This window comes from Platichthys flesus, chromosome 19 (assembly GCF_949316205.1).
Source record: "Platichthys flesus chromosome 19, fPlaFle2.1, whole genome shotgun sequence".
In the NCBI taxonomy this organism is placed as follows: domain Eukaryota; kingdom Metazoa; phylum Chordata; class Actinopteri; order Pleuronectiformes; family Pleuronectidae; genus Platichthys; species Platichthys flesus.
The window spans coordinates 12,680,183-12,695,958 of NC_084963.1; the positions used below are offsets into that span (position 1 = coordinate 12,680,183).

General features: G+C 44.1%; 1 protein-coding gene across 1 annotated transcript in view; it reads left to right on the plus strand.

The window, feature by feature from the left end:
* Window positions 1-15,776, plus strand: part of itga1 (integrin, alpha 1) — a 52,781-nt gene that overhangs the window by 32,996 nt on the left and 4,009 nt on the right. Inside the window, exons 11-26 of the mRNA XM_062412885.1 lie at window positions 2,803-2,950; window positions 4,219-4,364; window positions 4,472-4,615; window positions 5,075-5,326; window positions 5,417-5,547; window positions 6,513-6,682; window positions 6,787-6,938; window positions 9,901-10,011; window positions 12,537-12,613; window positions 12,926-13,052; window positions 13,160-13,237; window positions 13,349-13,425; window positions 13,560-13,649; window positions 14,272-14,374; window positions 14,510-14,626; window positions 14,740-14,838. Of these exons, the coding sequence (XP_062268869.1) occupies window positions 2,803-2,950; window positions 4,219-4,364; window positions 4,472-4,615; window positions 5,075-5,326; window positions 5,417-5,547; window positions 6,513-6,682; window positions 6,787-6,938; window positions 9,901-10,011; window positions 12,537-12,613; window positions 12,926-13,052; window positions 13,160-13,237; window positions 13,349-13,425; window positions 13,560-13,649; window positions 14,272-14,374; window positions 14,510-14,626; window positions 14,740-14,838 (2,022 nt within the window). The remainder of the gene's footprint in view (window positions 1-2,802; window positions 2,951-4,218; window positions 4,365-4,471; window positions 4,616-5,074; window positions 5,327-5,416; window positions 5,548-6,512; window positions 6,683-6,786; window positions 6,939-9,900; window positions 10,012-12,536; window positions 12,614-12,925; window positions 13,053-13,159; window positions 13,238-13,348; window positions 13,426-13,559; window positions 13,650-14,271; window positions 14,375-14,509; window positions 14,627-14,739; window positions 14,839-15,776) is intronic.

A 15,776-nucleotide genomic window follows, 5' to 3' on the forward strand; every position in this document is an offset into this window, starting at 1 on the left:
GAGTGTATCATCCCTTTGGGACACGGGGAAGTTTACATGAGTGTGGGCGTTTATTTTAATAGGAACTAGTCACTGGGTGTTTGCTCAACTAATGAACTCATCCTGAACAATTCACCGGCCTTATCTGTTGTGCATCTTCTGCCCGTTGGTGATTCACCCCATTCGGTGGACGACCTCCGCACACAGACTCCTCTCTGTCCTCTCTGCTGCAGACAGCTGCTGTATTTTGTCTGCGTGAGTGTGGGAGACACAAGTAAAGAAAGGGGGGATAAAAAAGTCAAACACGAGGCAAGAGGAGCAAGAGAGACGGTGAGGGGAGGTTGAATCAGATGCTTGTTCACTCCAGTTAAAAACAACATGCATGCTTTACTCACTTTACCCGTCGCTTGAATTCATTCATTAGGTATTTCCCATGTCTATTTAAGGACAAACAGGCTATGCCTCTCTTCTGCCTCTCTTCCTGCTCCCGGCTCATGTTTATCACATCCTCGATCGACGCATACTTTGTCTCTGCGCCTGCAGGGGCTCATTCAACTTAACACCACACCACACAACTGAATTGTACGTTTAAGTGCTGAGACACGTGAGGCCTTGTGGCATCCAGTAGTGGGAAGAGAACACTTGACGCAGTTTGACTAACCGTCTGTGTTATGTCCTGTGTGACCCCTCCTCTTCCTCTCACATAACTCTGTTTCCTGTGATTGATGGATGTTGTTCTGAGTACAGCCCTGTCCAGAGGATTTTGTGTTGTCCGTTCTCACGTCTGTCCCACTCTTATAAATGATTCATGAGGGAATTTCTTTAAATGTGACATGCCATTTTTGTTGGACTCAAGGATAAACTGATTTTACTTTGTCTGTGTAAGGTTAAGGTTGAGCGGTTTGAATCCTGATTTAGGTCTTTCTTTGTGGATTTCTACCGGTGTCTATGTTGATCATCTCCTGGTTCTCCGGCCTCCTCCCACCATCTAAAGATGCATAGATTGGGATTTGGTTAATTGGAGACTGTTGAATGGGTGTTTGTCTCTTTAAGTTGCCCCCCCTCCCCATGACCCTTACAAAAATGACCCTTACAAAAGGCTAAGCAGTTTAGATAATGATGGATTATCGGTCACGGTGGCCTCACTAAACCTGCTTTTGTCCATAACTCAAGTATCCATTATGACACCCTTATGTATAATGGGAAATGAAGTGCTGACATTATGTCCAAAAGGTCAAAGATCCACCTAACTGCGACCTGATAATGCTCAGCTTAAGCACTTTTCTGGACATAACTCAGGAGGTTGAGATTGTGACCATATTTCACAAACTCAACTATTGACTCTCATCTTTGGCACCAGCCTGAAAACTGCATATGCAGATGGTTATTGACCATTGAAAGCTATTTTCAGTATATTAATATTTAACGCTCCCTCACAACGCTACTATACAAAACTTGTTTATCACGCATCGTTCTAAGCCGTCAGAGGTAATTTTGGGGTTGAGTGTCTTGCCCAAAGCGGACTGGAGAAGCCGGGAATTGAACTACTGACTTACTGGCTAGTGTACGACCCGCTCTAGCTCCTAAATCATAGCCTCACTGACTTCAACGCTGCTGGGTTGAAGTATGTGTGTGAAGCATCCATGTTTAAGAATAGTTGGCAGAATCTGCTTTGATTGCCAAGCATAGTGAATGGACTCCATTCATATGTAACTTTGATGCTGTTAACAGCTCGAAGCACTTTAGTGTGTATGAGTCGATCATAAATACTTTCAAATATTAATGACATCAGGAGCAGGACAGAGGTTCAGTTCAAGGACACTTCAAAACTTTCTGGAGGAGATGGAGATCAAACCAGGAACCGAACCTTCTGATCACCAGACGCCTGTTCTTCCTCCTGGGCTGTGAAACCCAAACAAAAAATCGGACAAACAATGAAGTTACACACTAGCACAGTAGATATGCAGCAGAACAATAACAACAGTGCTTCAAAGTTAAAAGCCAACTGTATTTTATATATCCTTTATATCCCAAATCCCAAATGTACCTCAATGTGTTGAGGTAATAGTTCATCCTCGATCTATAGACCATTGACCTTGATGAGGAAAAAATCCCATTAATGGTCATTATAATTTGTTTTTTAATTGTATATATCAATCTAATTAATGAATAGATTCCAATCCATAATTAGCTCCAGGTTTTTCAGTAATTAGACTTATAGCCCACCTTCTTCACTTCCTCTCTCTGGATGACAAACAGGACAGGGGGGCCTCCTGTTCCTCTGGTGCTCCGCCACAAGCTTGTTGGTTTTGCTAATGTGGAGCTTCAGGGGATTGCTGTTCCACCATGTGACGGAGCTCTCTATCAGTCCTCTCTTCTCCTTTGTGAGAATGGTTTTTTAACACAAGGCTGAAGCGTTACAGCAGCTCACTGGGTTCAAATCCAGCCCAGGAACTGCCAGGAACTCTGCCCTGCCCGTCCTGTCAATCTCTCCTGTCGCTGTCACAAAGGGGGGGTCCAGTCCTTTTAACAAAAAGGACTGGACCATCGGGACCATCCCTTCTGGTAGTAATCATCAAATAGTAAACTGGTGACAACTTGATGAGTTTATTGGCAGAAGAATACATCTGGTAGGTGGTAACTTTTGTCACAATAATTTACAGAGATTTTTCCTATTCTGCTATATTTATTATTATTTAATTACATATTACTGTGTCAATTTAATTCATGTGTATATGTCCATCATTTTTCACATTAAGGAACCAATCTTTTGGTAAATCAAACATCAGGAAATAATAAAAAATACTAATTTGTGTCCTATAGGAAGGTGTGTTACTGGGAGCAGTGGGAGCGTACGACTGGAATGGGACGGTGGTGATGCACACTGCCGGAGAAACTATCATTCCAGGGAACACACAGTTTTTCGACCCAAAGACGGAGGCCGGATATGAAGGCCTGGCTGGGTACCTCGGTGAGTCGGCCTTGAAAACACATTTGGAAGCTGTTACACAAGCTAAACGAAGACAAAATCGTCACATTTAATTGATTTAATATGAAGACAATATATTACAATATCTAATGATCAAGGTCTGTTTTTATCCGGCACAGACTTGAAAACATGACTAACACATGTATCTACTGTTCTGTGAATTATTGACGAACGTTAGAAGAAGGATTCTGACAGAGTGAGGGGGGTTTCTTAGTTATTAATATTTAATGCTAATGCAAAGGATCGTTAAGGGTTTGGACTAAGTGAGGAAAAAACACTGGACACTGGAAACAGGGAGAGCCCTTTTGATTTTCTCATTGGGTTGTCGGTCCGTCCCACTCTTGTGAACACAATATCTCAAGAACGCTTTGAGACAAATTTGGTACAAACGTTCAGTTGGACTCAAGGATGACCTGATTGAACATTGGTGGTCAAAGGTCGAAGGTCACTGTGGGAAAATCCATTCAAATCTGGCATAACCATTCACATAGATGTACTGATTAGAATTAGATTTATGTGGTGAAAGGTCAAGGTCAACACCTCTACCTGAGCTGTGTGTGTGTGTGTGTGTGTATGTGTGTGTGTGTGTGTGTGTGTGTGTGTGTATGAGTGTGTGTGTGTGTTTGTGTGTTAATGCACAGGGCAACAGTAGCACCTTTTACCAGATTAACTGACATTTTTCCGCTGCAGAATAAATTTCGACTCTCTCTTGCACAGAGGATTGAGATATGTAATTTGTCAAACTCTGACAGCAGATGCTTCCCCGCTGTGTGTCACACAAATTATACGCATGGGCTCCTCTCTCTCCGTCCTGCTGCCTTTTATGGCTCGCCGAGCAACCGCAGCATCTTAATGTCAACTTATTTAATCAACATGTCATTGAAGCAGCGCTGGTAGGTCCAGGCTCGCGTACTGTAAACTCAGCTGTTGGCATGTGCTCCTACCTAATGTCCTGACTGCAGCCTTTGCATACATAGCCGGTGTGCGCTCGTCCGATCTGTGAGTGTGAGTGCACGCAGGCTCCTGTGATTTCCTGCCAGCCTCCAGTTGTGTTTTATAGCTTCACTGCCACGGTCGGACGTAAACAACTGGCTGAAGAAAACAGGTTCTAAAAATATCCCACAAAGACAAACAAGTGTGTTTTTCCACATGACATCATCAGGTACTAATCACCAAGCGACATGTCCCCCGCTGACGCCTGTTTGTGTGTGCATTAACACAATATGTGCTTGTGTATGCGTTCTTTGCAGGCTATGATGTTCAGTCTGCATCCACCCGTGATGGAGAGTTGTACATCGCGGGTGCACCGCGGTACAACCACACAGGCCGGGTGGTTATCTATCGTCTCAACGAGAAGAAACAGATCGTCATCACGCAGATAATAAAAGGAGAACAGGTGAGAGGATTTCAGTTTGTCGTCTGGGCTCGCGCCGTCTTCCTTAAATGAGGAATTAATGATATTTAACGATGATGAGATAAGAAAAAAACGACTCCTCTGTTCAGATCGGTTCCTACTTCGGCAGCGTCCTGCAGACTGTGGATGTGGACGGGGACTCGGTAACAGATCTCCTCTTGATCGGAGCGCCGATGTTCATGGGTTCAGAAAGAGACGAGCAGGGTCAAGTCTACGTCTACAAGGCCAGCGAGGTACAGGAGACTGGAAAAGATGTTCCCTCATGTCTTTGGTTGAGGCTTGTTGAGGTCGTGAGAATCAGAATCAGAAAGTATTTATTGCAAAGTAGGTTTACACCTACAAGGAATTTGCTCTGGTTATTGGTGCTTACAATGAACATAGATACATAAAAACATAAAAAACACAATAAATACAACACACATAAGAAAAGCAATAAAAAGAAACAATATATATTTACTCACTATTTACACTATACAAAGTAACATTTATTTAGACATAAACATATCTAAATAGAATATATATAATAGATAAAAGATGTAAAAAGTGAAGTAAAAAGTGAAATGCAAGATGCAAAACAGTGAACAGGGTCAGATTGCCATATGCAATGTAATGCAGTATAATATAATATAATATAATCACCCACTGATCGTCTCTCCTCGTGCTCCTGTGTTTGTTCTCTCCTCATTAACCAGGGAGGCCAGTTTGAGCCCCTGTTCACCTTAAAGCCCGTCAATCAGTCCTGTTGCACCGCCCACACCGCCAGCTGCCCCAATAAGAACGAACCGTGCGGCGCCCGCTTTGGCACGGCCATCGCCGCCGTGTCAGATCTCAACCTGGACGGATTTAACGACGTGGCGATCGGTGCACCTTTTGAGAACGACCACAGAGGAGCCGTCTACATCTATCACGGAGATAAGAAGTCACTGAAGGAGAAGTTTGTGCAGGTGAGAACCATTTCTGTGCCACCTCTGGAAGATTTTGTAACTATTCACGTAGATTAAAACGCTTTCAACGGTTCTGTGTTGTCTCCTCAGCGGATCCCTGCAGGTGGCGACGGCGAAAAGGTGAAATTCTTCGGACAGTCCATACACGGAGTCATGGATCTAAATGGAGATGGGATCACTGATGTCACCATAGGAGGTCTGGGAGGGGCTTCGCTGTTTTGGTGAGATGTGGCCCATCCTCAGATATAAACATTCACTCAACCACACATTCCACTTCAATCGCTACCAGCAGCGGTGCTCGTATCCCGGGGACATCGACCCTCACGTCTGCTTCTCATTGTCTTCTTCGAGTTTAGACAGCTGTGCGTGTCCCACCGGGCTTGTAGGACAAAGACCAACAACTTCCTAATGATCTCTCTGTTAGAAAACCCCTGGTTCGCTGTTGGAGGCCGGCCTAAACAGACTTCCACCCACCAAAAGTTTTGAAACATCAGCCCACACCGTGATTTAACTTCCCAGGCGGACCTTCTCCCACAGTTTCTACTGGCAGAGGTTCAACTGGGCTGTGTGAAAACACCATCTCCCAAGTGGCTTCGAGTTTAAATAGGATTTGGCAGTTGTTCCTCTTGGACAGAGGCTCAACGGTTGGCTGGAGAGAGAGAGTTTAGGCCAAGTTTATTGCTCAGTGTGCATCCGTTCCTTGGTCTGTCCTGAACAAGAAAGACACACACACACATGCATTTGGCATAGTGTATGTGTTGTTAGAAGGTGGAGCAAAGTTTACTGCTGTATATAGCTTTTACTTTTGTACAGTGTTTCCCGGCCTAAAGTCAAGGCCCCCTCCCAAGATTGGAGAGATAAATCTGAAGGATATTGAGATGGTTAATCAGGAAAGAACAAAATATATTCCGTGCAAATATATATTGATTTTCTCTTTGCTCAACTCTGAACTGGAGAATCAGTTGCCTTTGTCGTGGACACGCCCAAATACTGAGTGGCGTCATGAGCCAGGTTCGACCCAAGAATGTCGATTGTTTTATAGATTTGGTAATAGATTTGATTTAAAACCTGCATTGACATAGCTCATCAAAGAACAGTCCTAGAATAGTTCCAGTCCACAACAGTTCACAGCTCAAAAAACACATTTAAGTTGCTAGAAGTTGCTTTGCTTGTGTCATTTCACCAGGTCCAGAGATGTTGCCGAACTCCGCGCCAACATGATTTTTGACCCCGCCAAAATAAACCTGCAGCAGTCTCAGTGTGAGGTCGGCGGACGCAAAACTGTGTGCGTCTCGACTGAGGTGTGTTTCGTCTACAGCGTCAAATCCGACAAGAAGGTCTTAGACTTAGCCACAGGTGAGGCATACAACGTCCTGTGTGTATAATACTGTCACCAAAAATATTTCTCTGCCTCCTCACTTCTCGTCGCTGCATGTTTCCTTCTCTGTTGTACGGTGCAGTGATCGTCTTCAATCTGACTCTGGATGCCCTGCGTGCCAAAGCCAGGGCGTCGTTTTTCAACCCGGAGGATAAAAACGATCGTAGGATCTCCAGGAGCTTCACCATCAAAGACAGAGAGAGAAAGTGCGTCCAGGAGAAATTCATGATGTCGGCAAGTACTCTGATCTTTACGTACACGTGGAATCACTTATGGTTTCTTATCGGAATTAAATCAACCCCCAAAACGACATGTTTTATCCCCAGATCCACAAGACGCAGTATTCAAAACAGCTTGATTACTTTGATTTTTGTGCCGTTCATTCACAGAGGTTGAATTCTTGTCCTGTTCCGGTGATGTAAGCGACGTTTTGAGAACAGGGCTGTGGGGAGTCTATGCTGAGTTGGACGATTCTGGCCATAACATGAAACAGACCCTGTCTTGATCAAAGCATGCCGAGTGCAGGGCAGTGCTGCAGCGAGTGATAAATCATCTGCATGCACGGACGGAGAGGTGGAGAGGCGGGGAGAGAACGAGAGAAAGCAAAGAATGAACAAGTGAAAAAGAGAAGGACAGTGAACGAGGTGTCTGGAGGATGTGACAAAGTGACTTTCCAGGTCAAGGGAAGTTTCTACAAGCGGTCCAACAAGCACATCACAGATCGTTAATCTCTAGAAACCGATTCTACATGTGAATATACAGAAACTGTCGCGAGAGACAAGGTTTTGGGACCAGAAGCGGTTTCTCGTTTGGCCAGCATCCTCCTTTGAGAAGGCTTAAGCTGCCCGCAGGTAAACTACTCGTGTGGAGAGTAAAAGAGGGCAGAACACATTGATCAGCTGTTTTATTGATTTGCAGATAGCTGTTAAAAGACGTGGAACTAAATCTCGTCTGAACACTTACAAGAAGTATCACTGTTTGCGTTCTTTTGTGTGAAAGAAAGAGACCGTAAACGTTGTACATCGAATGGAAGGGAGCTACAAAATTTGCAGTTGCCGGCTAATTTTTCGTCAGATGATAATCGATAGGCTCCGAGGTTGAACGCAGCTAAAGCCCTCAGACGCCACCACTCCACCATCGACTGTAAACCCAAGCAGTGACATTTAGAGGCATGTGTACCAAATCTCTCATTCCAGCCGTTCACTGCAGCAGTGGATTTTTCTGATTAGCTGCCTGAAGGCGAGAGACAGAGGAACTAATCACTGGAAACAGCTGTTGCAGTTGTGTGTGTGTGTGTGTGTGTGTGTGTGTGTGTGCGTGCATGAATACCTACTCTGTTCTGGATTGCTAGTTTGTGCACAAACCTCCCACACAGGTCATCAGGGGTCAGAAAACTGGTACCAGACACAACCAGCACCACACCTGGTGCAGCAGATCCAAACCAGAGCAGATCTCCGATTTGACAGAAGCACGTGGATCATGAACGAATCCGTGTTAAACAAAAGTGTTGTTCGCACTTCATGTGTTGTGTGTTTGCTTTAAGTGCACACCACACTGCATCCTGCCCCAAACTAGTTAGGAAATCCTGAGATTAGAAATAAATCCACTCGTAGCTGCTGCATTCAAAACTTCCATTGCCTGGTCCAAGTCTGTATAAAAGACAACCTAAGTTCCTCACTTGGAGCAAAAGCATTGATTCACTGTGTTCAATGCATGTAGATAGTGGGCAAACATGTGTCAACAGAACTTAATGAAATTCACCGGGTAAATTGAGGAAAAAAATCAATAACCACCACAGCAGCTGCCTGTTGGCCACAGTGAAGCCCTCTGCAAGTGGCAGCCATTAAAAGCAGGTTATATACAGTATGCTCACTATGACACGTTTAACACTCACAGACTGTTCTTAAGAGACGGAAAACACAGCCTCATGTTGTCCTGCTCTTTCTCTGAGTCCTTTTGGGTTCAATCAAATTTTGGCCCGGGCTCAGAAAGAGCCATACTTGTGCCTCACAGTGCGTGTACAGTACTCGCTGGAATGTGAACCAGATCTTTCAAATGTCGTCTTCATGTTTCAAAAGAGGAAGGCGGCGCACGCTCACAGGTTGTTTCAGTTACCCTGTTTGATTCCAACCTCTCTGTTGTAGCCACGTGAGCGGCATTCGCTCCAGGGGATGGAAAACCTCTGACGGTCAAACTCACCGCTCAGGTTCACGCTGGAACATCTCGGCAACTGCCGGACAGATTGTGACAAAGCTCTGTGCAGGCGTTCATGGTGCACAGAGGATGAATCTTAATGACTTTGGTGATCCCCAGATTTTGAATGGCACCCCTCTGCCCCCGGTTTATGGGTGTTTTGGTTGATGACCAAATGCATGCAAACGAAAAACAGTTCCATATCTCTGTAACCCTTCTGCTCTCAGACATGGACTCAAATCTGGACAGTTCATCTGAAATGTTCCGGAGTATGCAAAACATTTTCTGCCAGCCCCCGACTAAAATGTCCAGAAAATGTCTGTATATGAGTCTGAGAATACAGCAGGACAGTGTCCGGAGAATTCAAAGTGTCCAAGAGGGTGTGTTCATGAAATTTTCTAACAAGCAAAGGATGCAAAACTGGAAGAATACAAATATCATAAACGTAGAATATGTCAGTTTTGGACGATATGTGATGTGTGAGGTGATATTTTAGGCGATTGGTGCTGACACAGTTGTCTGGTCCTGCCTCTTGCATGATGTGCCACGTCTCGTCTGAATGTTCCGGACATTTTGCTGCTAGCGTTGTGAGTTTTTCCACAATTCAAGTTTGAAAAAGATTAAACAGGACAAGCAGTTCGTTTAGATGTATTTTGTCTCAACCCCCGTCTACGGGATAGAACACGCAATACTTCCACGTGACATTTCTCAAATGCTGTGACGTGACTGTTCCTGTCATTACGGTTTGTTAGCGTCTTGCATTTTCGTAGCGAAACATTGTAACTTTACTGACTGAGAGGTCAAGAGGGCAAGAGCAAGACTGCCCCCTGCTGGATCACAAGGCAACCTACTTCAGCCAGGCTTATGGGATGTCCATTATGTATTCAAACAGGTCACAAGGGTTCAAATATGAAGTACATTTTTATTCGTTCCTGTCTTCCTCATCCTCCCTCGTCTTTTCTTTCCCTCTTGTTGCGCTCCGCTTGTCCCTTCTCCTCAACAGGCCCTGGTGGATTTCCGTGACCCGCTCATGGTGTCTCTGCAGTTTGGACTCGCTGATGAAGACAACGGCCCCGTCCTGGATGAGAGCCTGCCCAGATCCGTCAATAAGACAGTAAGACCACTTAGAAGAGCCCCCGTCATAACCGCCAAATGAAAGTAAGCAGGAGATTTAAGTAACACGACGGGAAGGATTAGAACCTTGTCTCAAACATCCTGAATCTGTCTCCATCTTTATAATCCAAGAGAAGTGGGCTGTTCTCGCCTGGCTCCGAACTCCCTGCTGTTACAGCACATTATTATCTGCAGCAGCTGACTGCCATCCCTCCAGCCTGCACTCGTTCCTCAACACCGCCAGTCAGAGCAGCCTTCCCACACTCCCACATGCATATTTGCTCCAACGCTAGGTTTTCCAGATAATGGTTGCAATGAGTGACGGGGGGGGGGGGGGGGGGGGGTTCAGAGAGAATTCTCACAAGAGAATTCAGCTTCGTAAAACGTAGAGCCTGGGTGTGTGAAAGAAGTGGCAACACTAACAGCTCCCGTCACGTCTAAAACACAGGAGGATATGTGATGTGTTTATGCACTGCAACACATCCTGACTCCCTCGGGGTCAGAACCTGTCACGCTGCAAGGAAGTGTTGGTGAGAGGGGACACACACACACACACACACACACACACACACACAGTGAGAGAGTGAAAGTCATCAAAAGGAAGCTTTAGTTTATCTTTTGATATTGTGCTTTCCCCTGTGCTTCCTCTGGGGAGTAGACACTGTTGATGTTGAACAGTCCAGTGGGAGCGCACTGGGAATGGGAAAAAATATCACTGTGACCCTCACACACTCTGGAGGGGACAAGCAAAGGAAATTAGGGTCATTTGAATGCACTCTTCTTTTACTCAGGGATACAAACAAACACACAGCAACAGCAGCCTGTCTGGATTCTCATGTCTCCTCTGGTTTCTCTCTGGAGGAGCTTCTGGAGCCTGGAAGCTGCTTTCAGACATGACCTGAAGTCCTGACATTTTCCTGAAGATTTTCCGGAGGGGCTGTGTGTGAGAACGCAAACGTCCGAGGCCGTTGATCTGTCTGAAAAGTGTCGGAGTCAGACTTTGTGAGAATACAGCAGGAAAACTGGTGGAATAGAAACCTCTCCGCGTTCAAGAGTCAATGTCGAGGAAGATTCCAGAGCTTCTGGTGATATTTCGTGCTCGACCTTGATGCCACCTCTCGCCTGAAACATGTTCCTGTTGTTTTGAGTCCGACTCAGACAATCTCCTGCCGTGTTCCTCATCGGTCAAAGGGGAAAGTTCACGTCTGAAAATAGCTTAATTGTTACTCCAGACAGTTTAGATTGTTTATTTAAGACGCTGATTTAGTGTCCTTTGTTTCCCCTCCCCACAACAAAAGTTAAACTAAATCTCTTAAAACTGCTTTCCCTCGCTGAAAAACCCAGAGTCTTTTAAAAAAACAAAACAGAAACAACAAAACGTCAACATCCTGTGTGAGGCCAGTTGTTGTGACTCACTGTCGAGGAAGAATGACATTTCCCCTTCAGGTCCAATTTTGTGGCTGATCCGTTTTATTCCCAGCACAATGGAGACAGAAGGGTCAAACGAGGCAGTGCTAACACACACCATACATCGAGCCTGTCCCGAAACAATAGGTTGCGACCAATCAGGGAGGAATCCTGGACAGTCTCATTTTCAATGCAGTCTGATTCAATCTGCCAGTAACACACTCGGCTAATCCCCTCAAGCACCTCTGCCAGAGACGTGGCGAGGGGGGGGGGGGGGGGGGGCTGCTGGTACATTTGTATTGTGTAAGTACAGAAAGCTGCCCAAAGGTCGTCCTTGTGGATAAGTAGAGTTTGCACCCAGGGATTTGTGAGTCACTGTAAAATAGCTTGATGTCAGCAGAAAAGCAGGGACTTCCTCAGGATGCATACAGAGAAAGACAAACTCAAACTGTCAACATCAACAGCCCTGGTCCTCATGAGCAGAATGAACATGACACAATGATGTTTCATGGGCTAATTTACAGTCCAGTGTTGAGGTTAGATGAAGTTAGAAAATATACTTTTTCATTTGAATAAAAGCTGCTCGAAATAAATCTCTGCTAATAGTAATAGGCTGCTGAAAGTTTAACTAAAACCTGATAACACTGTTTAATTACTGACATCTTTATGGTTCGAATAAATCTCTACATGTAGACTCTTTATAATCTGTTACAAATCATGACGAATTCATCACTTTACATAAAACTGAATTCTCAAATATATGTTTGTATTGCTTTTGTTTTCTAAAGAACTTTACAAATAGGTTATCATCGATTTATTGATCGATTGATTGATTGCTTTAAAAGGCTCATAAGTGAAAGTAGAAAGAAATCAGGTGTTTGCCTTTGATACAATGGATTTATGAGGATTCGAATCAAGCAACTCAAATAACTCTGGGATGTGGGAATGTAGCCGTCCCTCACTGATATAAATGGGCTGGTCAAAATAATAGAAACACCACCACGAACTACCACATGGAACACTACAAATTTCACTACTACAACTTCATATTTTAACGCAGCCAAGTTGGATGAAAGTACGTGAGTGTCCCTCATGAAATGTCCGTCTCTGTCTTTCCAGATTCCTTTAGTGGACTGTGGGAGTGATTTGAGGTGCATTGCGGATCTCTCTCTCCAAGCAGAGCCCAGTGTAAAAGGGTAAGTGGGATAAGGGTTATTTTCAAATGTATTTAACAACAATAGCAGCAAGCCATCATGTACATTGAAAGTAAGGCTCATTGTAACTTTTCCTCCTTTCCATAAGGCTGCAAATAGATCATTTTAATTTACTAACTTAACTTAAAGAATACACCTTTTGACTATCAACTTATTTATCATGTTCAACTTATCTTGATTACAGTCACAACACAGTAGTTGTGCCTTATTAGCAGTGATGCGTGAGCACCCCCTTGTGGAGGAATATGTGCATCACAGCCGAGCATGCTGACAGTGTTCATTGTACCTCTGCAGGATGGTGATCAGATCAAGGACGGACAGGTTCGAAGTGAACATCAAAATCAGAAACAGCAAAGACAACGCGTACAACACCAAAGTCGCCCTCAGCTTCACGCCCAACATCCACTTCATGAAAGTGGAGGTGAGAATCGGCAGCGCTCGCGCATTTGTGTCATTTTTTAAGTGTGTACAGTCAGTGTGTCCCTGCGGTTGTGTTGTGCTGATGCGTGTGTTACTTTGTGTCTTCAGCCGGATAAGTTATGCGATCTGAACCATACGAAAGTGGAGTGCCGCGTTGGATACCCGTTCCTGGGGGGCAATGTGGAGGTTTGTTTCAGCATCCGTTCAGTTGTCTGCATGTTACCTGCACAATGTAAGCTTAACTCTGTATCTGTAATACTGAGAAGCAAACCCTACGGTGTGATCCAATATGTGCAGGAAAACTTCAAAGTGAAATTTGAGGCGAATCCCGAACATATTCAGGATGTGATTCAGATCAACGTGACAGCGACGAGGTGAGAGCCTCAGCCAGAGTGTGCTTTGTTTCCCGGTTTAAGACGTTTCACTTCAATTAATTATATATTTTTTTCTCTGAAATGTTTAGTGCAAAAATAACAGTTTTCTTTCATTTGTTTTATTTTCCCCACAGTGACAGTGAGGAGCTGGCCTATACCCTGAGTGACAACATGGTGTTCATCACCATCCCTGTGAAGTATGAAGTTGGACTCATATTCGCAGTGTGAGTGGCTTTACTTGTAGTTTCATTCCTCACTCATGTACGCTGCTACATTGTAACAGAACATGCAATGTTAGTTATTATTTCATGTTGTTAGCTGGACATGTAAAACTGCAAAAGCTATATTTTTCCATATCGGCTTAGGAGAAGGTTGACCAAGACTATTAAAGCTATGTACCCTTAAAGTTCAGAGTATCTGAATAATAGACTGTTTTTAAAGATGGATGACGTGTCTCCACTTTTCCACTATCCAGAAATGAAGACAAAATATTCCCTATATGAAAGTCGCCATCTTGCACATTTGGAGCTAGAGTCTATGGAAAAAAATTGGGGGGTGGAGCCACGGTGTCGAGGTCTCACCAAAACAAGTGCTCCACGAATTGCGAGTTACTCTCATCTGTGAATCATAACGTTTCACTTTGTTTCTATAGCATCAAACAAGTAATTAAAACCAGAGAAATCAGTGTGACCCGAAATGACAGAAACCCGAAAAGAGAAACTCATGTGGATGTTCTATTTCGACTCGAGGCGGGGGTTCCTGACTTATGAGCTGTAGTCAAAGTCTGAAGGTCTGAATAAAACATTATAAATCTAATATGATGTGATGAACGTGTGTCTCTTCCAGGCGATCTGTGGATACACACATCGTGGTCAAAGAGGGTGAAAAGTTTGCCGCTGTGTTCAATGACACCAGGATGATTGGAGAGGAGGTCAACATAAGCTACACGGTAAAGAGCACATGTGATGTCTCCTCTGGATGAACAGAGTTAACAGCTGCACGCAGATGTGCTGTGTGTGGGGCTCCAGATGTGGAGCAGTGTATCAATCAATCAAGGTCACGCGTCTGTCTCACCTCCGCTCAGGTGGAGAAGGAAGGTGATGTGGAGACTCCGCCCCTCGACCTGACAGTGACCTACCCTCATCTGTCTCCTCGGCAGAACAAACTACTGTATCTCACACATGTCACCACCAGCCTGGGGGTATGCATGCACACATGGATACACACACATGGACAAACACACATGGACACACACACACACACACACACACACACACTGACCCACCCTCATATCTGCTGTTCTCATCTCGGCAGGTGAAATGTGATGCAGATCGTTGGATTAACCCTGACAAAATTAACCCCAACATTATAAAGCCCAATCCGAACAAAGAAACGCTCAGTGTCTTCCTGCTGGTGAGTAATGTGTATGTGTATTCTACAAAGACTGCTCAACTTTACTTCAGACACACTATCAATGATTCAGTCTAGTTCTTAGGCAATTCAGTTTCCTTCAGGAGGTTTAAATAAGTCTCCCTTGAGTTATTCGAGGCAACCGATCCATCCGGTTTGACCCGGTCCTGGTCGGGCGTATTTTTCAGGTTGAACTGGTTCTCTGTGTGCAACGTTTCACATTTTACCAAACAGAAAGCTGCACTCATAACATCATTAAAATCCGAGCTCATATCTTTCTCAGTCTAAAGCATCTCCACAGTATTCAAGTCCACATGTACACTTTTAAATGGGGCGGTGTGGCCTAGTGGTTAGAGTGGTGGCTCTCCAACAAGAAGGTTGCCGGTTCCAACCCCACTCTCTTCTATCTGCATGCTGAAGTGTCTTTGGAAAGATACTGAACCCCTAAATGGCCCCTCATAAATGTTGAGTGTTCTAATTGTAAGTCGCTTTGGACAAAAGCGTCATCCAAATGACATGTATTGTAATGTGAATGCACCTTCATTTAATTAACTATTTTGTCACAATATAAACACTTAACAATGTGTTTATAACACATTATAATGCAGTTGTAAGCAGATTGTAACTGTATCTATTAGCATTTATATAAAACGCAGTTGTAATTATGTAAAACATACATTAACAGAGGAAGTATTCATTCTGTCATTTAACAAACACTTATAAATGAAATGAAACTCCTTGGAGCTACTTGTAATAACACAGTAGTCTATTAATAGACCCAAACAAATCCAACTAGTAAAATACCAAAGGAACCGAAAGCAAGTTTGAAGGTACCTTTACACTTTAACATCTTCACTCCTATCTGGTGTCGACCTGTATGATATTTCAAAGATGGTTAAAATTATGGAATTGCACATTGCTTAGTTGGGATTTGAATCTAT